The sequence below is a fragment of the Vitis vinifera genome, chromosome 9 (genome assembly GCF_030704535.1).
Source record: "Vitis vinifera cultivar Pinot Noir 40024 chromosome 9, ASM3070453v1".
NCBI classification, from domain to species: Eukaryota; Viridiplantae; Streptophyta; class Magnoliopsida; order Vitales; family Vitaceae; genus Vitis; species Vitis vinifera.
Genome location: NC_081813.1, coordinates 519,536 through 543,261, shown reverse-complemented (window position 1 = coordinate 543,261; position 23,726 = coordinate 519,536). Strand labels below are relative to the sequence as shown.

Sequence of the window (23,726 nt, the reverse complement as noted above, 5' to 3'; positions counted from 1 at the left end):
CAAATAGGAACATCTAATTTTTGAGAGATGTCAAACATTGATTCTAAATACTTTTTTACTAAACAATTTTATCAATATTGGCTGGATATTATCTATTTTTGGCCCATACCACCCTCACGAATTTAAAAAATTCCCACCAGTTTAGAAGCATTGCGGATAATGAACACTAGAAACTTTTCCTCCCTACATGACATGGAATATAGACCTTACAATCACTATATTAAGATGAAGTTCAATTTCTCTGTAATAAAGGTAATGAGTCAATTTTGGCGATGTTTAAATGGGTTGATTTCTATCAAGAAAAAGCACTGGCTTCAGTCTCAGCCCTAACCAAGCTAGCATAGACACCATTGAGATGGGAAGCCAAGAGGGTGTCATGGCTGCCATACTCAGTGACTGCACCATCTTTAACTACTGCAATCATATGGGCTTCTCTGATGGTAGAAAGCCTGTGGGCAACTACTATGGTTGTGGCCCTTTCGGACACCTTCCTCAAGGCATCTTGGACATGCTTCTCTGACTCAAGGTCCAACGCACTGCTTGCTTCATCTAGGAGTAGCACCTTGGATTTCTTCAATATGGCCCTTGCTATTGCTATTCTTTGTTTTTGGCCACCAGATAGCTGGGCCCCACTCTCACCAACCTGCATTTCAAAGGAAATAGGAGGCGGGTCACATCTGCAATAGATGGTATGCTAATCCATTGTTAAGCTACTAATTTAATTTCATTTGGTAATGGGTTACAACCCTAATACCCAATTTCACTGGCAATCCTTCATGGGTTTGAATGTAGGCTCAATAAATAAAGGAAATAAGCATTGATTGAGTTTCAGCTTTAATATCTGGATCAAAATGGAATCAATTTGCAGTTGATTACCATGTTTGGTTTACAAAAAGCATGAAAAATTATATATAAAAATTCGAATATAATTAAAAAAATTTAATCTTTTAAAATTATTTAATCTTTTATATATAAATAAGGACAAATAAGTTAAATCAATTTAAAAAAGAATGTAAAAATAATTTATTAATTTTAAATCTATATTTCAATTTTTTTTTTCTTTATTTTCTTTCTCTCGAATTTTTCAAGAATGAAACATAGTGTTGAAAAATCAAGACAAGGATCTTCTTTCAAAAATGTAAGAATACTAATTCTTCAATGAGAAGTTTATATATTTGGAAAAACTGTCTTTAATGAACCAATGCATACTTGAATGGATTAGAGATGGTACCTGTGTTTCATAACCTTGAGGGAGGCTACTGATGAACTTGTGAATGTAAGCTTCATTAGCAGCTTCTTCAATCTCAGCCCATGAAGCATTAGGGTTTCCAAAAGCAATATTCTCTCTAATACTCCCAGCAAACAATGCAGGCTCTTGACCCACCAAAGCTATCTGCCTCCTCAGCCACTTCACATTCATCTCCTTAATATCAACTCCTCCCATCAGTACCTTCCCTTGGTTTGGATCATAAAACCTCTGTATCAGCCATACCACTGTTGATTTCCCACTCCCACTTCCCCCTACCAATGCCACCATGCTGCCACCTTTCACCTTCAGACAAAATTCCCTCAACACAGTCACCTCTGGCCTAGAAGGGTATGCAAAAGTCACCATTTTCAGCTCTACATCCACTGGTTTTGATCTTTCAACCTTCCTACCTTTCTCTCCATCACTGCTGATCATCGGCCTGCGGTTGATGATGCTGAAAACAGCAGGAACTGCAGTCGCAGCCATGGAAGTGTCAGGTGCCAGACCAGCTAATTGCCCAACTGAGAATGAGCTCATCACAAGAATGAGGAAGATCTTGAACACATCACCAAAGTTTGCTTTGTCTTCTTTAATAAGATAAGTACCAAACCAAAGGGTTAGAGTGTAAGCTCCATACATGGCCCCTTGGGAAAATCCAAGAGCTAGGCCTAGGACTTGTGACCTTTTCACTGATTTCTTCTTTGGCTCTGATAAGGCTTGATCGAAGGTGTGGACTAGCTGTTGTTGCGCTGAGAATGTTGTCACTGTTCTTATGTTTGAGACTGCCCCAGCAGCAATGTTGCTAGCTCTGGCATAAGAACTGTTATCTAATCTTGGTCCGACGTTGATAATCAAGCTGAAGTAGCTTGCCCCAAGGGTGAGTGGAGTGAGAGCTGCAGCCAAGAGAGTTAGCCTCCAATCAAGAAAGAATGATATCCCAAGACCAACAGCAGCTGAGCTCAACCCCGTTAGTAGGACTGAGAAGCGGTCACCAAGAACTGATCGAAAAGTGACACAATCAATGGAGAGCCTAGAGACAAGGACTCCAGTCGAATTATCGTCGAAATCGAACCAACCCGGTTCTTGTTTTAGTATGGATCTGAATAAGCGGTCTCTCACCCTCTTGGTAAGCTTTGTGCCTGCCCAGCCACAGAAACCTTGCTGGCCTACCAAGGTTATTACACACCCAAACCCAAGCCCAACAATTACTAAAGAGAGCACACCCACTTCTCTTTTCATTTTGGATGTGTCATCGCCAAAGTATATTTGAAGGGCTAGGCCTAAAATAAAGGGAAAAATGGAGAGAATTGCACCAGCATGCATGCCCAAGAGAAACCCCAGTAAAAGCATCAGAAGCTCTGGCCTTTGCAACTTAAATATCTCTGAAACTAGAACTTTCCCAGGCTTTGGCTCTGGCTTTTCTTCCTCCTCTTCTTTGTATTGTTCTTGCATCGATGTTAAGTACTTTGATCTTGAGGCTTCATTCATGTACTTTGATTTTGACACTTCATAAACTGACCTCTCATAAGAGGGAAGCTTAGTGGCCTTAATAATACTACCATCTTGTTTTGACAAAGGCTTGGATACAGCTTCAGAAGCAAGCTTGACAAGATTGTAATAGGCCCCGGATTTTTCCATGAGCTTATGATGGTTACCAGTTTCAACAACTGCACCGTGATTAAGAACAACAATGGTGTGCGCATTTCTTACAGTTGCTAGTCTGTGAGCAATGACAAGGGTTGTCCGGCCAGCAGAGATCTTGTCAATGGCTTGTTGGACTACTGACTCAGACTCAGGGTCTAGAGCACTGGTGGGCTCATCTAGGAGGAGGATCCTGGGATCTGTGGTCAGAGCTCGAGCCAACGCAATGCGCTGTTTCTGGCCTCCTGAGAGTTGGGTTCCCCTGTCTCCAACCTGCCAGGAATTAGGCATCATATAAGTAAGAGTTGTTAAAGAGTTAAAAGACTGCAATTATGTATGCTGATGTGAATGTTTGTGTGGTTTGCACCTGAGTATCATAGCCTTGAGGAAGGCCAGAGATGAAGCTGTGAGCATTGGCAGCAACACAAGCAGCAATGGCCTCTTTCTTGGTGGCATTCTCCTTCCCCATCATCACATTTTCGAGAATGCTGGTGGTGAAGAGGACTGGCTCTTGGCCTACCATGCCTATCTGACCTCTAAGCCACTTCACTTGCAGGGTCCTTATATCATGACCATCCAAGGTAATGATTCCTGAGAAAACATTTAGAATTCAACCATTAGGAATGAAACTAACCAAACATTGGCCTCTTCCCTATCAGTCTATCAGTCTATCCTAGTACTATAAGATGGTGATCAGCTTACCCTTTACAGGGTCATAGAACCTCTCTATAAGGGCAAAAATGGTGGACTTGCCACCTCCACTGGAACCAACCAAAGCAAGGGTCTTTGAAGATGGAACCTCTAGATTGAGAGACCGGAGAATTGCAGCTGTGGGACGAGACGGGTATGCAAAAGTAACACCTTTGAACTCTATCCTTCCCCTGATACTTGGGAGCTTCCTTCCTTCTGGGCTGTAGGGATCTATCTCAGGGACTCTATCAATAATTTCAAACACCCTGCTTGCTGCTACGGTTCCTTGGGCGAATTGAGCAAAATATGACAATGACAATGCCAGGCCTCTGTGCAAAGAGTTACAGCATTGAAAATGTATTGAGAAATGAATGCAGAAAACACAAAAATTTCAGGTGCATTTGGAAGAAGGCATTACCTGCCACCTAAATTGACTCCAAAGAAACAGGCAATGGCTGCACCTCCTGAAATTTCTCCTCTAGCAACCAAGATGGATCCATACCAGAAAGCCAATGCCCATGTTGAATAAGTAACTAGGTAGATTACTCCCATGCCTGCACCTTTTGCAAACCCGAGCTTCACCCCAAAGGGCACTGATTTCTGCAACAATTCTGCATATCTTTCAGCCAGATGATCCTCAGCAACAAAAGAAAACACAGTTCTAATTGAACTGATCGCCTGCTCAGCTACACTGCCAGCTATCCTATAAGAAACCTTAAAACAAAACACCATAGTTAAATTTTTACACAGTCCCTATGAGATTCAACTTGGTTAGTTTTGTACTATTCTCTGTGCCTCACCTCTTCTTTTGCAGTTAAACCGACATAAATGGCCTTATAAGCAATACCACAGAACATCATCAATGGGATGACTGAGAGGACTACTAGAGATACCTTCCATGACCTCCAGAACCCAACCGCATAACCGCAGATGAAGGTAAATACATGGTGGATGAAGTGAGCCATCTGCAATTCAATACAGAAACACTTTGCAGGCTTACTAGTCCTTAGGGGAAGACTTGAAATCAAAGTAATGAATTTGAACTAATCAAAATACTAAATGAAAAGCTAGCGCATTAAGGCAAGAAGGGATTAGAGTTAAACCTTCTCCCCCATCACTTCTTGGATTTGTGCAACATCACTTGAAATTCCATGCATAATATTGCCTGTGCTGATCTGTGTGTCAAAAAAGCCAATATCCTGGCGCAAAACCGCTCTTAGATACTTTGTTCTTATCCTTTGAGATGAACGCTCCCCCACAATTCTCCAGCAAGTGATCTCTGCCAACCCAGTAATCAGAACGATATCTATAGAACAGATTTATATTTGAAATTGACATAAAAAATTCCCAATGAAAGGAAATGTAAATTGTCATTTTCCTCTTACCCATGTATGCTCCAACCACCACTATTGCTGCTAGTCCAGCCATAAGCAGACTTATCTGATGATTATATATCGAACAAGAAAAGAAAATTGATTAGTGTTCAAAGTTAAAGACATAAAGATCAGTTTAGAAATTGTACTAGGAATATCACTATAACTGATGGGAATTCATAAACTAATGAAAAACAAAGGAACTCTTACCTGTTGAACATCTTTCATCATCTCAGTTTTGTCGTTTGAGTCTGGTTCTTTGGCAATCTTATTCACAAAATTACCAAAGAGCAAAGAATACCAAGGAAGAGATCCTCCATTAATCAGGGCTCCCAAACAGCCCAAGATGACAAGAAGTATATCCGACTTTGTTGAATACCTGAATAAGCTGAACAACCCCACTGACCTTGGTGCCATTCCATCATCCTCGTCGTCTTCATCTTCATCGTATGCAGAATCCTGGTCGTTGTCATTGTACCCCTCATCAGTATCATAATGATGACTGGTTGATTTCCAAACTCCATGGTCATGATAGCCATGGCCGTGATGGCCATGTTTCTCAAAACTAGGACTAAAACTATGCAGTCCATTGTCAAGATTGTCCACCTCCTGCTTTATATGACGATGCCCACCATCATGATGATGATGACTGACATTGACGCTGTTATCCTCAACATCCATGTAAGCGTGGGATACAGAAAACCAGCGCGGATCCTCATGCTGGTGATGACCCAGATCAGTCTCAAACAGGCTTATTTGGAGTTCAGACTCCTCAGGGGAGGTGTATTTGATCAAACTAAGCTCATCCTTGTCTGCCAAAGGACCATGATGTCCAGGACTCCCCTCCTTGATGGATCCCAAGTTAGGAAATCCATGAGACCTGCTATACTCACCAGAAGTGTAGTGCCTTCCAAAAAATGAACTTCCATGATCCCCATCAACATAGCTCTGGAGCTCAAGCCTCTTGGATGGCACTGAACCATAGCCAGAATACTCATAATATGGATTAGTAAAGCTCTGGAAACCACCATAAGTACGCGAAAGATAATAGTCATTGGCTGACCTCTGGAACGACTGGTGTCTATCTGAAGAAGGGGTGGCAATCCAAGGGCTCAACACTGCACCTAGATTGCGGTTATCTTGCCACCCAGAAGGCTCAAACTGCCATGAAAGCTCACCTTGCCATGACAAGTCATTGTCTGTGGAAAAAGGGCTGGCAGGAGAAGGGTGGTGTCTGAGTCTTCTTGGATAGTAATTTTGAGACATGTCAAGAGGGCTGAACCATGTGAATGAACTAGATGCATGGTTGGATCTAACGGGTGTAGGGCGGTGGCGTCGGCGATAGTTGCCGGAGCGGCCAGAGAGAGAGAAGTCTGTCTCAAAGGAGGAGTCAGCCATGGATATGGGAAACTTGTGGGGGTCAGTTGTGGAAAAGAGAACACAGACATGAAATGGAAGAGAGTAAAACAATGAGAACCTTATGACAGATTTGGAGGCTTAGTATACATAGAACTTTGTTTCCTTCGCCTAATAAAAAATCAAAGTCATCAAACACAGCCAGCCTCACAGAGTTGTCTTTCTCTCCGGGGGGCTTTCCACAAAGCTTCTATGTGCTTTCTCTTCGAAAATGAAAAGTTGGAAAACCATTTAACACTATATTTTATTGCAGAATATGATTAAAAAACTGATCATTTCTCTTGAATCAAACGGATGTTGATCCAATCATTTTTCCCTATGATCATAGCCGGCCTGTGATAAAAGTAAACAGAGCATAGTCTAATATGTATCTGACCTCATATTCTATATTCAAGAACCAATGTCAACCCAAATGTCATTCATAGGAAGTACAGAAGATGGTGATGGAGTTTGAATGTTTGATTCAAGATATGGTCATATGTCCGGCAACTTATTTTAATTTTCATGTTGCTCTTGGACTTTGGGGAAGTTTTCTTCTTCATTGCCTTCATGTAAATGACTGTGTCCTAGTGTCCAAGAGGGGAAGTTTGTTGTGTCTTAGCCAAACCATGGAACCAGATGAATGGAATCAGACAATGAACTGCAAATGACAAGAACATGATGAACATAATCTATGTAAGGACAAACCAAAAAGGTTTGGCAGTTAAAAGTGAAAATTTCACCTACTTTGAATTCTTCTAGGCATGTTTGGTATCGAGGAATAGGAACCTATTCATTCTATTTCACATTTATTACTGCATTTAGATTACTTATTAGAAACAATAATAGGAATAAAAATGGCATACTCGTGAAAACCAAAACTCACTTTTGTTGAGATTGTAACTTTTTTTTCTCTTCATAATATTATGATTCATCTTCATTCTAGTACTTATTCTCCTAGACCAAATGCATAGAAGTAAAAGAATCAAAATCCCTAAAAGAGCTGATTTCCATTTCCATGATAATTGATTTTTCATTCCTATTCTCATTTTTAATAAATAATCCAGAGGCAATAACGTATCAAAAATGGAATGAATTTCTTGCTCTAGTTCCTTATTCCCTTGGACTACATGGAATAGGAATGAAAATAAGACAAAAACAACAATACAGCAGATTGATTTGGTTTCCATAACAACGAATTTTTTGTTTCTATTCCCATTCCAAAAAACAATTCCAACACAATACTCATTCTCATTCTCTACTCCAACATTTCAAACATGGCCTTCAAGTGTTCCTAGTTGCAAACAGAAGACATAAAAGAAAATGGATAATTTGATATTGCTCATCAGCCACTAGTTACTGAATTCACCTGTCATTTGACATGAATGAACAAATAGCACATGCCCTTATCTAAGTCTTTAATCTCAGAAATCAAATAATAGGAAGTAAATGTGTTGTTTCTCCATGGCCACAAGTCCAACCAAGATCACAGCCAAGAAAAATAGCAGCAGTCAAGAAGATGACAATGATGATGATGATGATGATAGGACAAAGAGTAGCCATATTTTACAAGCTTATACTCCGCATAATCACATCACTCTTCTTAAAACTGTCAACATTTCTGATTCTAACAATAGTTCAACTTCTGATATACATCACACAAGGCTAAAGAGCAAATGAAGAGGAGAAAAAGAATGCCCTGGACTACCAAAATCACAATGATGTCACACCAATTGGCGACTTTTTGCTCAATACAATATACAACATATTTCAACACAACTATCAGAAATAACTGACTAAATTGTGAGGAAGGCCTGACAGATCCATGGAGTATACAAGATGGCATTGTAGGTCTTTTATATATGATTGTATGGTGCCTACCTCAAGCATTTTCTATTTATATATATATATATATATATATCATCCTTTACACCCCACCATTGATGATGAACCAGACATTCAGAGCTCTGGGTTTTTCTCAGTGGCAGTTATCTGGGCTTTGAGTCACTTCCCTTGCTCCGGAAGGATGAGAGTGAGAAGAATGATCGTGGAGCTGTAAAATTTAGACCAGAAAAGAACAAATGATTGATCATTTACATGTAATATTAGATTTAATATATTTATATCAGATATATGCAAAAGACTACAATATACAAGTAAAATTGTCAATTCCAAAGGCCAAGATATGCAGTTAGAAAGGAAGCATTCAATTGCATCAACCATAGACTTGGTATAGGGGTGGCAGCAGTTAAACAGCCATATAATAATATTGGGTTCAAAAAAGTTTGCTGAGTGGCAAAAACCCTAGCTGTCTTGGTTAGAACCCATTCAATCATGCCAATGTAACTAGATACAAAGGTGGCAGTCATTCCAGTCAGGTTGAGCTCAAACATTTACAATTTCACAAATGACCAAAGCCCCGTCCTTATTGGAAAGGTGAACAAACTCAATCCCAAAACCAAATTTCCATTCCCACTTCTTCTCCATGTTATCCAAATATCAATATTAATTTATTGTAATACTGGATAATAAATCACTATCACAAGCTAGGTAGGAATAGTAACTTAGGTCCAAAGCAATGTATAAGGTGCAACAGATTGTAATAGAACAATGCATTTTTCCCTTAGGAAGAACCATTTTTACCACTGGCAATACCATAACTACCAATCATTGCACCATACACAAGTGTTTAGGACCTGAGATCTTGACTGAAAAGGAAGCAATTGGCATTTGTTTTCTAAATCTAATGTGGGCCTTCTATTAACAGTGGTACTGTTATAACCAAATCATGAAGTTTGTTTTTAAAGTGTGGTTTGAAGTATTTACATGTTGAATCAATGACAGTGGACTACTTATCTCGAACCTACAGCAGTTCCCAGGATAATCATGTTGCCATTTGAGTGCCCTTCTAAGCTGATGCATATTGTAATTGGTGATGCTAGAGAATGTGCTTATGATAGGGTCGACATGAACCAGATTTAACTCATAAATGAGACATAGAGGAGGATATCAGAACCTAACCAGATGGGGCTGGAAAGGCAGACATCAACCCCATGCGATTTGTCAGGTCAGGTAAGAAATACCATCCCTGCCACAAAATTACAGAATGGGATGTCTTTTTTGCACACAACTGCAGTGTTTCTTAAGAGTTAAAGCAATCATAAAGCTACAGTCAACAAGGCAAGGACAAACTACTGAACAAGAATAGATAAGCATTCACCTTTTAAAGAGCTTCCAGATAGATGATCCTCCCTCAGTTTGAAGTTTGCAGGAGGTGCTGGGATAGAGCTATGTAAGGCTTGAACTGTAAGAAAAAAGCAGCACTGAGTTTTCAACTTGTAAATCTAGACATATATCTTGCTCTACAACATAGGCATAAAAAGGAAACTAAAACAGAAAAATAAAGCACAAATAAAATAAAACAACATTCTTTTAAGTTTGAACCTGAGAAACAAAAAGTTGTTGAAAAAGAAGCTTGCTAGATTTTTTTCTTTTCGCTTAAGGGTAGAATATGAAAAGGAAAAAGAAAAGGATGTCTTAAACTGAGAACAGTTTCTGATAAGCAGAAATTTCCCAAAGGAAGAAAACAAGAGAGAGAGAAAGAGAGAGAGATGCACAACAAAGATTTTACAGTTGTTCTCAAATCAACTCATAGATAAGCCTCAGCTTTTGTAACGTTAGGAATCCTAGTTGGACCTCCAACTCAACCTAAAAATTGAATGGCAGAGATTCTTTTGTTCTCAAATCATTTCCTAGATTAATTGCTGCAGCAACATTAGGAATCCCAGTTGGACCTCCGAATGAACTCAAAAATTGAATGGTAGAGATTTAAACAGTCATTTGGGCTCATGGAACCACCAAATGGCACCTTTGCAGCCTAAGCAACTCCCTCATAGAGAAGAGGAGTTGAAGTTAAGGCTGCAGACACTGAACTTGATCTATTGAGATCATTCTTCTAAACAACACCTTTGATTGAACTAAATCATATAAATTAAAATTATCCCATAAACTAAAGACGAGTTTGGAGAGACCTTGTTCAAAAATGTCTATGAATATAATAATTTTTCATATCTAGGAAAGAAGGTGTGGACATGCATCACAATCCTTCAAAAAAATATAAACTCAAAAAAGTAGCAAATTGCTGTAGACATTTCTACTAAAACAAATTAAATCTTGATTTGATGTAAGCAGCCTTAAAAAAAGATGCTCAAATACTGAAAGATCAGGAAACATATAGGTTACCATGTTCATTGAACAACTCGCTTTCATTGAAGCTATCATCAGATGGATGACCTTGAGAGAATCCCATTCTCGATTTCCTCAAATCTTCAGATGAACGATTGGCAGGATCACGTCCATCTTCAGTATCATCATCTCCTTCAGAAGTTGTAGCAGATATCCAATCAACCAGACTCTCTGTCCCACGGTGTTTCCTTCCAAACTTTAATAACCGTTTAAACCCTTTTGTCACATCCTTGCGAGATTGGTTGTGGGAAGAGTTGGCAACGAGAATAGGTTTTTGAGCGCTTCCCCATTTCTTTCTCATCCGAGCAGCATCAGCCTCTGTTTGGGTAAGTGAATGGGAATTCCAAGATGCAGGGCTTCCAATTGGAGAGTCCACAGACGCATCAATATCTGAGGTCTCATTTGGATAAGAAAAAGAATGATGCATGCGAGAGTTCCATGACACAGGGCTTTCCCCTGGTGACTCCTGCACAGACCCTATTGTGTGGAATGCCGAAGGAACTGCCACAGGCAACTCAGCTACTGAGGCAGGGTCCACTTGAGATAGAGATCTTAAAGTATCACCATTTTCAGACTCAGAATTACCTGATTTGTCAGATTCATGGCTCAGTCTTGGTTTTCCATTATCCATATCTGTACCATCTTCTGCCGTCATGGTTTCAAACTCTTCTTCTTCCTCCTCCTCTTTTACCATATCCACTGAATCTTCCACCTCAAAGGTAGACTCATCAAATTCTTCTTCATTTTTCAAAGCCTCAGATGCCATTGAGGCCTTCAACTTAGCAATACTAGCTCCAGCACCAGGACCTATGCCATTGCCCTTCCTAAGAAAAGGCTTTGACTCCACATTCTTAGAAAATTTGTCATAGAGGCCTTGCTCAGTCTGCTCTTTATCAAATTTTAATGGTGCCAGAACCACACCATCAGAGTTCAAGTCAGACAAGTCCTTACTCTCTACAGGATTAGCAGAGCTTTTCCTCAAGGACTGAGATCGCCTTGGCTTCTCTTCCTTGAAAAGAGTCATCTCATCACTGTTGCTCTTGGTGCGGGCAATGCTTCTCAACTGCGATCGCGGTGTTACTTTGCTGATTCCAGAAGAAGGCTTTGTGTTTTCCTTTCTGAAATCAGAGAAGTTGGGAACAGACTGTGCAAGGGGATTTTCTGATTGCGCTCTTCGCCTCCCAGAACTAGAATTGAGAGCTTTTGCAGATGACCGTGGAACTGGTGTTGCTGAGGTGCGAGGGGTGGCTGAAGATAAATTCCTGTTAGGCAAAAACTTCTTGGTTTGGGTGCTCCTAGATGCACTATCTCCAAAAGCTGCCTCACTAAACAATTTATCTTGACCATAAGGCTTCTGTTCAAGAAATGCAGATTCATCTTCATACTCTTCACTCTGAATGGAATCAATTGACAACTGTCAAAAAGAAAACCAATGATTTGCCAGTTACAAGTGATACTTGGAAAAAATAAATAAACTGACCATAAAATTTTCAAAAAAAAAAAGCATCCAAATCTACCAATTAATAATCATATAACTTATTTCTTCATAAGATGATCAAAATAAAGAATACCTGCTCCCTCTTCATAGCGGATCTCATATTGAACGATCTGAGTTTCTCAGCACGTCTACGAGCATTGGATACTGAATCCTTTCTGTCTGCTGATAATGAAAATTTGGCCTTCATCTCCGCTCTACTGCGTTCAAGGGTATCCTGCATAGCCTTCATCTTGGCCTCCTTCTCTGCCCTCTTAGAACCCCATTCTTCCCTCAGTTTTGCATCTCTTTTCTGCATATACCGATCATAGAATTTTCCTCTAGAATCATCTGAAAAACCAAGCTCAGAGAGATTCTGCCTGAGAGTATCTCCATAATTTTCATTATCTACCGTTTTCATTACTGGACTAACATTGAATTTTGCCAAATTACTGGAACTCCCCACAGGTGTCATCATGTTCTTGTCAGGAAATTGTGCAGAATCAATCTCAGTTGTGGGTTTTCTGTACTGGGAACTTACTACTGGTTCCACCTGCATGTCGGCAGGCTTGCTTCTCCTTGAAGAGGTGGACAGATCTCCCGGAACTCGAAGCTTGTGCTCTGCAAAAAGCTTTTCAAGTTCATTTGCCTTCATTTTCAGCTCATCATTGAGTTCCTGATTTCCTTTAGACTGCCTTACCCTCTGAACTTGTTCTATAGGTGCAGTTGAGAACGAAGTGAAGCTCTCTTGATTATCTGAGCCCCTTTTACCAGCAAAAGCAGGCTTAGTATTCCCATAAAAGGAACTGCTCTCATCCCTCTTTACTTGTGACTTCTTGATCTGTTCAGGACCAGAAACCTGCTTCTGGAACTTCATTCTCTGCAGTGTAGAATCGTCCACTGTTGTGGGTTTCTTGTCTGACGATGCCAAATCTCTCTTTTCCTCTTCCTCAATTTCTCCTACAAAGGACTTCCACTGGGGCTGAGGAGTCAGTTCATCAACCACAGACACTTTTGTTACAGACAAAGAAGCTTCCCTAACTTTTGAACCAATTCCACCTTCCAGCTGCCCGGAGGGCAATTTGGAATGAGCCTGAGAACTTGATAAATCCTTAGAATTCGGAGCAACCTCTACAGCTTGTCTCAGAGAGCCCCGAAAACCCGATTGAGCAATTGCCTGATCTCTACTTCCAGCATCATCCACTCTATTGGAAGAAACTCCAAACTGAGTGAGAGCAGAGCCCTGGTTTTTCAATCCTGCGGGCTCAGCCCGATCAGATACAACTTTTGACTGTATCTCAGAAGCTACCTGATCTTTATTTACACCGTGATCTTCACCTCCAGAGGAACCCTTCAACCTCTCTTGCAAAGCCGAATGATTGGTAAAACCAAGCTTCTCTGCTTTACCCTGAAAAGATCTGAATTGGGTTTGAGAAACTGCTTGATGGTCGTCAGCCCGGACTGAGACCGACCCAGTCCCACTATTCGATGGATCTTTGAACCCAGAATCACAGGGTCTAGGGGGGAAAACACCCTTGGGTTCGGCACTATTTGGAGTTGCTGTATCGGTCAAAGATTTGGTCTGCGGAAGGGAAGAAGTAGAAGGCGTGCACAAGGGGCTTTCCGTATCCTTCTTTTCGAAGCTCAAATCAATGCTCATGTCACTGGCCCCACTCCATCTCCTTAGAACAGCCTTCTCAACCACCGCCGGAGCGGATGACACGTCAGAAGAAAGCCGCCTCAGCTCAACGGACTTCCCAACCACGACTTTTCCACCACTACCGCTAGTAGAGCTCTCCTTCTGTTTGTTCTCAAAGAGGTTAATTCGGTCCTGCACGCTGAGTCGCCTCGCGGGTTGACTCCCCTGAATTGAAGACGCTGACGACGTTTCAGTCGGAGTCGGAGTCTCTTTCTCGGGACCACCGTCGCCTTCCTTCTCCTTCTCCTTCTCGCCTAGGCTACGTCGACCAGGGAAGTTGAGGGTGGTGGACTTGGTTGGCTGACACGTGGAGGGCTTCGGCACGTCAGGCTCTTGGGCCGCCGGCTGTTTGTTTTCGGGCGGCTCATCTATGGACATGTCCGACCCGGAAGATGACCTGACGGCTCGGTCGTCGGCGCCGCCCTTCCATGTTGCGGTGCTGATGAGGTCCGGCCGCCTTTGGCACAATGAAAAGAATTTGCTACAAGCTTCACTGCGGAGGAAAGAAAAAATAATAAGAAAATATTTTTACATTTTAGGAAATAAATAGTTTTTTTTTTTTTTTTTTTGTAATTTTTCGGATCGAACTTCGAAAAATAGAAAACAGCACTTGAACTGCCACACCTGCCATACCGGCTGTACCTGCCATATTGTGACATGCAGGGTTTTTATTTTATTCTTTATTTTTTCGGAACAAATATTTAATTTATTTTAACTTTATATAGTTTTTATCATTTTTATTTTTAGAGTGTGATAACTGAAACTGATTTTGAGATTTGATTAGCAAGTACGGTGGGCCCAACAGAAAGAACCATCGCTCCATATATCATATATATATATATATATATATGGGGACTCTCATGGTAATGCAACAGCATGTCAGCAACCATAACACATGTTGGACCCACTCTACTGCATGGTGGCCCACCCAAGTATTTGTACGATCATGCAACATATTGGAAATGGAATCCGGGCCCAGAAAACCCGATAGAGGCCCACTTCATCTCCGATGAAAGAACAAATCCCAAACCAGACATTTGATGGTATATGAAGCAATATGATAAAAGCAGGGAAGAGAGAAGATATAGAGGACTAAGTTTAATAATGAATTTTTCTCCTGGTAGAAAAATGGAAATTTTCAAGAAAAGAGCTAATAAATTCTCAGCATTGTTTCCTGTTCTAAAAAACAAAAAACTGTTTTTTAAAAACAATTGCCCAATAGGCCCTTAAATTTCCTAGATATTAGAATAATAATTCATTTGAAAATCAAGCAAAACCCTTTCCATGTCCACACTTTCTGGGGACAAATTTCAAAAAAATTGCACTAGTGGACAGTAGGCTACCAAGAAAAAGAATGCTAAAAGTGACGTAAGAGAGACGGAGGTTTGGCCTGAAGACATGATTCCAGAATTGTTACCTTAACCGGTGAGCACCAAACCTATCAGAAAAGATCTGGAGTTCTGCTACTGTCTCTGGGTTAAAACCAGCAGCTGATGCCCGAGAACAAGCCATGGTTAAGTCCTGTCTAACCGCGACAAGTCTTACATCAATGGCCCTCAGGAGCTCCTTCCTGTGTAAATGGGAAAATTAGAGCATTAGATTGACATTCAGCATATCATCAACACATCAGTCTGAGGGTGATTCGCGTAATGTTAGCATGATCAGGTACACCTCCGTTTAACCACCCATTCATGTTCTACTATCTCATCTAGAATTAATTGACTGTAAAAATAATAAAATGGTAATTCTTCATTAAAATGAAATTTTCAAAATTTATTTCTCTAATTGTTAAAAAATTTCCGTAATTATTTACAAATCCAAGTAATTTTCTTTTTTTACTGGCTTTTAAGTTTTGAGAATGCCAAAATATGAATAGGTAGTTGTATCACATCAGCCACAATGAAGGTCCTGGATACTTTCTCTTTCTTTTGGTTTGACAGGCAGTTCAGTTCTAATTGTAAACTATAAACATCCAGTTTCATCTAAAGGCATGGTCATTATCCAGGTTCTCCCTGCTTCAAACACTAACATTTTGTGCTAACATCTAAATAAATAATGTATCCCTGGCAACTAAAGCAAACTGGAAAGAGAGAGAGAGAGAGAAAGAGAGGTATTACTTGGTTGCATCAGCCGCGGCCACGGATCCTGTTACATCTCCACCTGAAACAAATTACAGGTCCGGCAACTGTGTAAACAAGCTAATATGACAAATAAAATATTCCAAGACAAGACTTATGGTTTCAGGCTTTCAGCTCGCTAATATGACAAATAAATTTTATTTTTTTATTTTTGATAAATAAAGGATCAAAATTGTATTTAAAAAAGCCGCCAAAACTGCAGCTTAAAGATTAATATGACAAATAAAATATTCCAAAACAAGACTTATGATTTCAGCTCTTTCTTCAGTATCAACTTCAACATGGCTGAGATGCCATTGGAAATTGGGAAAGGAGAGGCAGAGGAGCCAATGTAAGCAAACACACAGCATTAATGTACAGCTAACCAATATCAGAATTCACTTAAACGATTTCAGATATCAAACTTTCTTCTCTTCTCTCTAAAAACAACAATTCACCAAATAAAACCATCAAGAAAATAGTAAGACCAATAATTTGTGAATTATTTACAAATGACAAGAATTAAATGAACACTTGCCTAACCAATTCCAAATCTTCCTAATATGGAAATTTTTACCTCATATTGGAGTTTCTTGATTTCCTAAGTGAAACACCACTATTCTTGTTTTTGGCTCTACTTGGATTTTTTTATAGAACCTAGTCACCATGCAAATGGAGTTTTTCTCTCTATATATTTTATTTCCTCAAATCCAGTTTGCAAGGCAAGGCTGACAGCCTTCAATAACCTTAAAGGCTGGCCCCATGGTAGAAAAGAAATGTCATGCATATCTTAGATGCATTTAACAGTGCACTTGTTTTGAATAGTGTTATTTGACCATTAGTTTTGTTGTCTAGACATTAGACAGCATAGAAATACTTTTGTCAAAAACTGTTCTTGAAATCCTGGGTTCAAGCCTCTGTAACAGGTAAAGCATTTGTTTGTTTCTCCATTTGTTTGTCACTCCACATGCCAGAGTCCGTTTTCACACTCTTCACCCATTTTCCAATAATTTTGGCTTTTATGAACTGTCTAACAGCACTATGTCTAGCTTATTGAGAGCTTGTTTTCTTGGGACTGGATTGGTTCTCATTTAAGTTTTGCTTTAATGGGTTTTCCTCAGTGGGTTTTGTTTGAAGGATCTCTTATCCTTCTTTATAGGCCCAAAGTCATGTCTATAGTTATACAACAGTTCAGAGAGAGAAGGAATTAAAAAAAATGCAACCAACAAGTTCATGGGAGTATTAGAAATAATGGGACATGTGGAAGCTGTTTGATATGGTAACCTCCAAAAGATAGAATTGAAGATAACCATAAAAGAAGAGAATGGGTTGTGTCTCCAACAACAACAACACCCATCCCCATAACAACTACGAAAAAGAGGCAGCCAATGACATGGAGAGCACAGTACCAACCACTTCAATTTGACAGTTCCTAAATTATTGGTCTATTCTCTAACAACTTTATCCCTGAGGAAAGTGACACCCTAACAGCACCATAGCATATTGAGTCTTCTCTCTCTCTTTTTTTTTTTTTTCCTTTTGAAACTGGATTAAGTTCCTGTTGTGCCCTCATCTGGTTTTCTTTCGTGGATGTCCAATACTCTTTTTTCTTTTTCCCTTTTTTCTTTCCTTTTGATATTGTTCAAGGATCTCATACCCTTCTCTATATTTCTTCATTTTGTTTCCAATAAAATCTGTATGCTTCCTGTTGAGGAAAAAAAAAAGCCTATGGCAAGCTGACAAACACTTCAATAATCTTTGTTTCTGTATCAAAAAATTCAACCCACTAAGCCCAAAAATTCTGTTTTAGAGTTGTATATTAGTTTAGAAAAAGGAAACAAAAAACCCCACTAACAAAGTGTGGTGAATATGAGAATGATAAAAAAAGACGGAATAACAATGGCAAGTAGAATTAACTTAAACCTTTACTTATCAAAAAAAAAAAAACAATGGCAAGTAGAAGCCGCATGATATAATAACATCTAAATGGTAGAAATCCAAGATAACTATGAAAGAGAACATGGATATATTATGTCTCTAACATGGAATACAGAGCAAAAAAAGCATCCTTTTAATATAGATTTGAAGATATTAAAATATGTTTGTACTTCAAATCTTCAAATATGTTTGTCTCCCCACAACATCCCTAAACCGCCTTTCCCCCTGCTGTAAAGGAAAAGGAAAAAGACGTGCCAACAAGGGGATAGAAACAAAAACCACTTCAACTTCAAAGCCGCGTGTTAAGCCAACAGATGATAGAACAATCTGGAAAAATGTTACCAAGAGAGGCAAAACCATGTACCACTCAGCCTAAAACATCAATTTTAGTTTTAAATTTCACTGCAGAAGATAAACATGCAGCTGAGCATGACTACACAAAGTTACTTTTGCAAGTGTTTCACAGACGCCCTCCGTAAGCGACACCCAAGCCATTCCAGCAAGAATTCCATCCTTAAGGAACCTAACATGGAGTGCCAAACTAATCCACAACCCAAGAATCAAGTTTTGTGTTCTTTAGACCCATGCATAGTCCCATGTTATTCATATTATGGAAGGACAGTTAGAATGAGCTTCCCATGGCTGATAGATGAACACCACAATCCTAAAAATTCCTTCCCATAACCATTAATGCACATGAAAAATGCCTTAACATTGTCACTACTCTTAGTTAAAATCCAGGCTTACAATCATGTATCATTGCAGCCACCAAAGGAACAAGACATGAATTTTTCAACTCACTCAATTTTGTTTTCAAGCTTGATTTTAAGGTTGAGATATTTAAGGTCTAAGGTATTACTTCAAGAATTCATAGCCTCTCCTACCACTATGGAAAAAGAAAATAAGAAACAGAAGTCATTTTAGCACAAGTATAAGCAAGAATTTCTTGCATTTATGTCCAAGCTACCAAGAGCAGATAAATTCATGGGAGGTCAAAATTGGCAACTGCATTCCTCCATACAACTCAACCACAAGAAACCTTATCAACCTATACACAATCAACTAAGGCCTTATTTCTTCCCTGCTTGCCCCATCATCAACCTAATCTTCTGCTAAACCATTGGTTTTTCCTTATTGAATCATTATCCATCCTATTTGGCTCTTTCTTTATCCTTTTAATGCCCTTCACGTTTAATCACATTTCTCTTATCACCTACTGGTGCCATCTCTAAGCTCTCACTTTTCCTCCTTTTTTTTTCTTACTTTTCTAATAGGAAAGTTCTTATTTTTGTTATTGCATATAGACATCATTCAATTTAAATTTGAATAAATATTACCAAGCATTGACAGTGTCTAGAGGTGAGTCTTCAAGGTATACTCATGAAAAAAAAAAGGACGATTTTGCTAATTTGGGTTCTTTACCATCATAATTAGTAATTAGTAGGTATGTAAGCCTCATTTAAAATTTGAGAATTTTTTATTGGAAAAATCTATTTAAGTTAAGCTGTTATATTTTAAAAAAAGGTTTTTTCTAGAAGTTTCTGTTTCAAATCATTTTAGAATTTAGAAAATCTTCTTTATTAGAAATTCCTATTACAAGAAGTTCCTATAACTTTTTAATTTTTTTAATTCTAGAAAGAAAGGTTTTCTTTTCTTTTTCATTTTATCATTTGGAAGGTTTTAGGAGTTCTGAGAAAGAACTAAGGGTCATAATAAGTTATTGTAAGGTTAGGATTCTTTTGACATCATTTAATTGAGTTTTTAGGGCTTCCTAAAGCCTATGAATAAGGTTAATTGTTATAAAATGAAATTATGATGAATAATATTATGTTTTTGCATACCTTGCAATTTCCAATGGTAAAACTCCATTATTTTGCTTTTAGAGTGAAACCTCTAGAAGCCCTTAGTGAGGCTCTAAGGTTTCCTTATCTTTTCTTCTCTATCTTTTTCTTTTTCCTTTTTCTCACTTTTATTCTCACAGCCACAATGTTAATTCCTCATTCCTCTGCTTATCATAAAGGAGTGAAACCCTAGCTCAACTTGTTTAATTGTAGATAGACAATCTAAGGTTCTCCTATATAAAATGGGCTGCCTACATAGCAAACCTGCAACATGATGTAGTGAATGACATGGCATTTATTGAACACAACGCTCCAAAAAAATATTTCTTCACTTCATCCATCCTGCTAAGGGTTTCTAACCAAGACATCAAAAACCACTACTGTCATTGGTAGATCACTAAACCTAGCTATGCAACTATTCCTCTGTTTCTAGTAACTTTCTCCGTGAGCAGTCCCACTTATGCCTCATCAGAGATAAAGTGAAAAATGGGAAGGAATGAACTAGACATGATTCCTCTTCATACATAATGAAGAATGCCACACAAGGAAATATAAGGAATTCAAAATCTCATGTAAACACCATAGTTACATGTGTATTTAAAAGGGCACAGAGAAAAAGAAAAAGAATGGACCAGCATTAAATTCTATATGGAAGTAATTTTAGACAAATTAAAGTTGAAAGAGTTCATTCAAAGCAATGAGACCTACCTGATGCGCTGGAAACCGGATCTCCTACCCCCTGAAATAGAAGAGTCCCAAAATTCAGTAAAATAAAGGGTATGCCACAGGATTATTATTGCAAATATTCTCCAATGAATAACCTGGGAGCTCCTACCTGCGAATAGATTGTCCGGGCTGCTTCCAACTGAGACACCTCTGCATCAAATGTATTGACCAGTTCCAAAACCTCTGGTGTACTAACAAACCTCACAAACCTGAAAAACAAGAAGCTCGAATCAAATCAAAAGGCCGAAAATAGACCCACTTCTACTTCAAACTCTGTTCACAAGAAGCCGAATAATTTTCCACAGAAAATCAGCATACCTCTCCAGCGTTCCTTTAGTGAACCACAAATCAGCATTTTTATATTTTTCAACTTCGAGCTTAATAGACTGAACTGCCAATGCGACCTGTTCTTCCACAACCTTCAAATGAGTCACAAATGGCTTTACCAATCCCGATGCAAGCTTCTCAGTGTTTCCATCTCTGGAAACAAATAATTCACATCTGCCCAAAATGAAACCCAACAAACATCAATACCAAATATAGAAATATCTCCATAATATAAAACCCCATCCACAATATCCTCACCTTGACCGCTTGGGCGACAACTGGAATACAGCATAGTCAAGAGCCCCGTCCGATTTCATTTTCCTTCGATTGTACTCACACTCCCTCTTCTGCGCCCTCTTTCATATAATCAAATGTATGCACTTCTCAGCGCAGATCGCGATAATCTTGATTAATCAAATCTTAAAACCATCAAAAACCCCACCAACAAAACCTCAGAACCACAATGTAGATTCTGCAACCAAAAAAAAAATCAAACATTAAAACAAAAGAAAAAAGGAAGCAAGCAAACAAACAAACAAACTAAAAAAAATCCAACCAATCACCAAACCCCACCAATTGGAGACGAAATTAGAGACGGAAAGAGTGAGGAAAATAAACACCGACGCCACTCAAATCGACCAATCCAAAAAATGCAAATCCTACCCACAAAAACCACAAACAGAAGCATAACCAAAGCACAAATCAGAAGCAACCCAGATCTGATTCCACCAAACCCTGGAAAGTGGGAGAAAGAATTGAAGCAAATGCGAAATGGATCGTCGGAAATCGGAACTCACCTGAGCAGGCGACGCGGCGAGATCTCGGAAGGCTGAACCGGATCGCCCGAATCGGGTCATGTGGGAACCGACATTCCGGCCTTCTCCCTCTGTGGGTGGTTTGAAAGAGTGGCGGTGTGTGTTGTGAATTTTGCTGTGTTTTATGTTTTTTTGGTTTTACGAAAACCCTACCCTCCACCAATGGAGTCTCGTAGGTGAAGGTTTTCGCTTTACTCCTTTCTCAAAATGATAAATTATTTTTTCTTTTTCCCTTTCTTTCTTTTTTAACTTTCTCTCTCTAGATACAGTAGAGAGAGAGAGAAGAGAGTGATGGTGGTGGACGTGGTGGGTGCTTCAGACAAAATTTTAATTGTAATCTTAATTCTGAACAAGGATTACCCCCCAGGACACTCACTCTCTTTTTCTCCATTTTGAATTACCCATTTGGACTTCACCTCCCTCCTTTCTAAATTACCATTATACCCTTTTCCTTTTAAAAAAAGTTAAATACGCATTTAAGAAAAATAAATTATAAATGTAAAATAATATAATTGCATTTTCTTCTACCATTGTAATAACATATATATAATACTAGATAAAAAATAACTTTTTCGATTTAGTACGATAATATTTACATAATTAGGTGTAAATTATTATAAATGATATCAAATTTGATCATCGACCTTAATGTCGAGGGTTTGTTTAGCTCTTTATTTATGTCAATATAGGTACTTTTAAAATCGTCATAAGAACCTTTACAACATGAGAATGGGCAAAAAAAAGTGGAATAGTAAGAATAATATTACCTTTTTTTCTTTCTTGAATTAGTTAAATGTAAGTGGAATTTAAAACATTAGGTTGGTCAATGAAATCATATAGTAAGTTTAACATCCAAAAATACTTGATATAATTTTGATATTTAATATTTTTTAATTAATAGGAATTTCTATTTTTTCAAAATATAAATAAATTATGTTAGAAAATGTCTAAAATCAACAATATTAATAAGTAATAATAATAAATCCCATAATCAAATGATATATTTATGCATTTCATAAATGCAATGATTTTTTTATAATCAATTCTGTAAATTCTCTTTCAAAAAAAATCACATACTAATCTCATTGAATAATTAGTTTAGGGCTTTATCTGCTACAAATTCATATCCATATTTAAATAATAATAATAATAATAATAATAATAATAATAATAGTAAAAAGAAAGGAGGACCAATGCCGGAGGATATGATTGTACACTTACTTTGAAAGCTAAGGGGCTTGGTTGGACCACATTGAGGAGGAGGGGTAATTGGGTAAATTCAGCAGGCAATCAAGCCTCACCCAACTGTCTACATTCCCCCCGAAAATAAGATTCTACATTTAACGGTTCAATAAAAATGGAGCTTTTGAAAGTGAGAGTCAAAGGTCGACACATCGTGCGGTTCAAGCCGCGAGTCTGATTTTTCTCAAAATTCTTTAAAAAAAAATGATTGATATTACTTTACCATAATACCCCTCAGAAGGACAAAAGAGCCACTTGTCCACTTATTTTTGAAAATGCCCTCTGCACAATGAAAATATTTGTCTCTGGATCATCTGCCAGGAAAACCTGACACTGACACTGATCATGACCAAAAATAAATAAAAATAAAAATACCTATATATATACATATATTTTTAAATTAAGATATTATATATGGAATGTAAAAAATAATAATAAGATTTTTGATTTTTTTTTTTGGGTCCAATATTGTAGTATGAGTAATTTTATGTTTAAGAGTAAATTTAATATTTTTTAAAATAAAAAAAATCATATTTTATAAGGATCAAATCATAATTTTGAAAATGTAGAAAGCCATCATTTTCCTCAAATTTATATGAAGAAATTGGATTTTTATTTAATTAACATTTTTTAAAATATCATAATTATTTTATTTTTATTAAAAATAATTTATATGATGTGGATTTTACTATAATAAAATGCTAAGTTGGTAGCTTTGCTTTAATTAAACTAAAATTTGTGATTAGATTTTCCATAGGGTAGGTGCCCTATGTGTCTCCAAACCCTAGATCATATGGGCTCTCACCTATTGACATAAGTTAAATTGTAGAGAGGTCATAGAGGAGGGATAGCCCTTGGCTAGGTAAGTACTCAGTACTCACCATATAAAGGGAGGTTCAAAAGTAGGCAAAATGGAATAAATAGATTTGAACCAACCAATTTAGTTCACTGTTT

General features: G+C 38.2%; 2 protein-coding genes across 7 annotated transcripts; both read right to left on the bottom strand.

Annotated features, from left to right (window-relative positions):
• Positions 1-185: 185 nt before the first annotated feature.
• LOC132254248 (ABC transporter B family member 19-like) lies at positions 186-7,766 on the bottom strand. The gene is made up of 9 exons (XM_059739409.1): positions 5,164-7,766; positions 4,966-5,020; positions 4,684-4,859; positions 4,381-4,545; positions 3,999-4,294; positions 3,593-3,909; positions 3,258-3,481; positions 1,232-3,163; positions 186-643 (listed from the first exon to the last, which is right to left on the bottom strand). The coding sequence occupies exons 1-9, from the start codon at positions 6,349-6,351 to the stop codon at positions 296-298; spliced, it is 4,701 nt and encodes a 1,566-aa protein (XP_059595392.1). The 5' UTR covers positions 6,352-7,766; the 3' UTR covers positions 186-295.
• Positions 7,767-7,948: 182 nt separating this feature from the next.
• Positions 7,949-21,858, bottom strand: LOC100251482 (uncharacterized). 6 transcript variants are annotated; one of them, XM_010656096.3, is made up of 12 exons: positions 21,513-21,849; positions 21,272-21,374; positions 20,974-21,187; positions 20,707-20,889; positions 20,498-20,597; positions 20,371-20,401; positions 15,884-15,926; positions 15,184-15,336; positions 12,165-14,259; positions 10,591-12,007; positions 9,569-9,652; positions 7,949-8,401 (listed from the first exon to the last, which is right to left on the bottom strand). In XM_010656096.3, the coding sequence occupies exons 3-12, from the start codon at positions 21,030-21,032 to the stop codon at positions 8,337-8,339; spliced, it is 4,230 nt and encodes a 1,409-aa protein (XP_010654398.1). In that variant the 5' UTR covers positions 21,033-21,187; positions 21,272-21,374; positions 21,513-21,849; the 3' UTR covers positions 7,949-8,336. The 6 variants fall into 6 exon arrangements, with proteins under 6 accessions (XP_010654398.1, XP_019077779.1, XP_019077780.1 ...); XM_019222234.2 differs by having other exon boundaries at positions 21,279-21,374; XM_019222235.2 differs by having other exon boundaries at positions 21,284-21,374.
• Between the last annotated feature and the right edge of the window lie 1,868 nt (positions 21,859-23,726).

What these genes read in the sequence shown, in the direction of transcription:
- LOC132254248 (XM_059739409.1), bottom strand. Translation starts at nt 6,351, where the DNA reads ATGGCTGACTCCTCCTTTGAGACAGACTTCTCTCTCTCTGGCCGCTCC. An exon ending in TGATGAAAGATGTTCAACAG is followed by an intron (nt 5,021 to 5,163) that starts GTAAGAGTTCCT and finishes TATAATCATCAG; the next exon opens with ATAAGTCTGCTTATGGCTGG. An exon ending in GGTGGTTGGAGCATACATGG is followed by an intron (nt 4,860 to 4,965) that starts GTAAGAGGAAAA and finishes CTGGGTTGGCAG; the next exon opens with AGATCACTTGCTGGAGAATT.
- LOC100251482 (XM_002271963.4), bottom strand. Translation starts at nt 21,032, where the DNA reads ATGAAATCGGACGGGGCTCTTGACTATGCTGTATTCCAGTTGTCGCCC. An exon ending in TTGTCGCCCAAGCGGTCAAG is followed by an intron (nt 20,890 to 20,973) that starts GTGAGGATATTG and finishes CATTTTGGGCAG; the next exon opens with ATGTGAATTATTTGTTTCCA. An exon ending in CGAGTTGTTCAATGAACATG is followed by an intron (nt 9,653 to 10,590) that starts GTAACCTATATG and finishes TTTTTCTTACAG; the next exon opens with TTCAAGCCTTACATAGCTCT.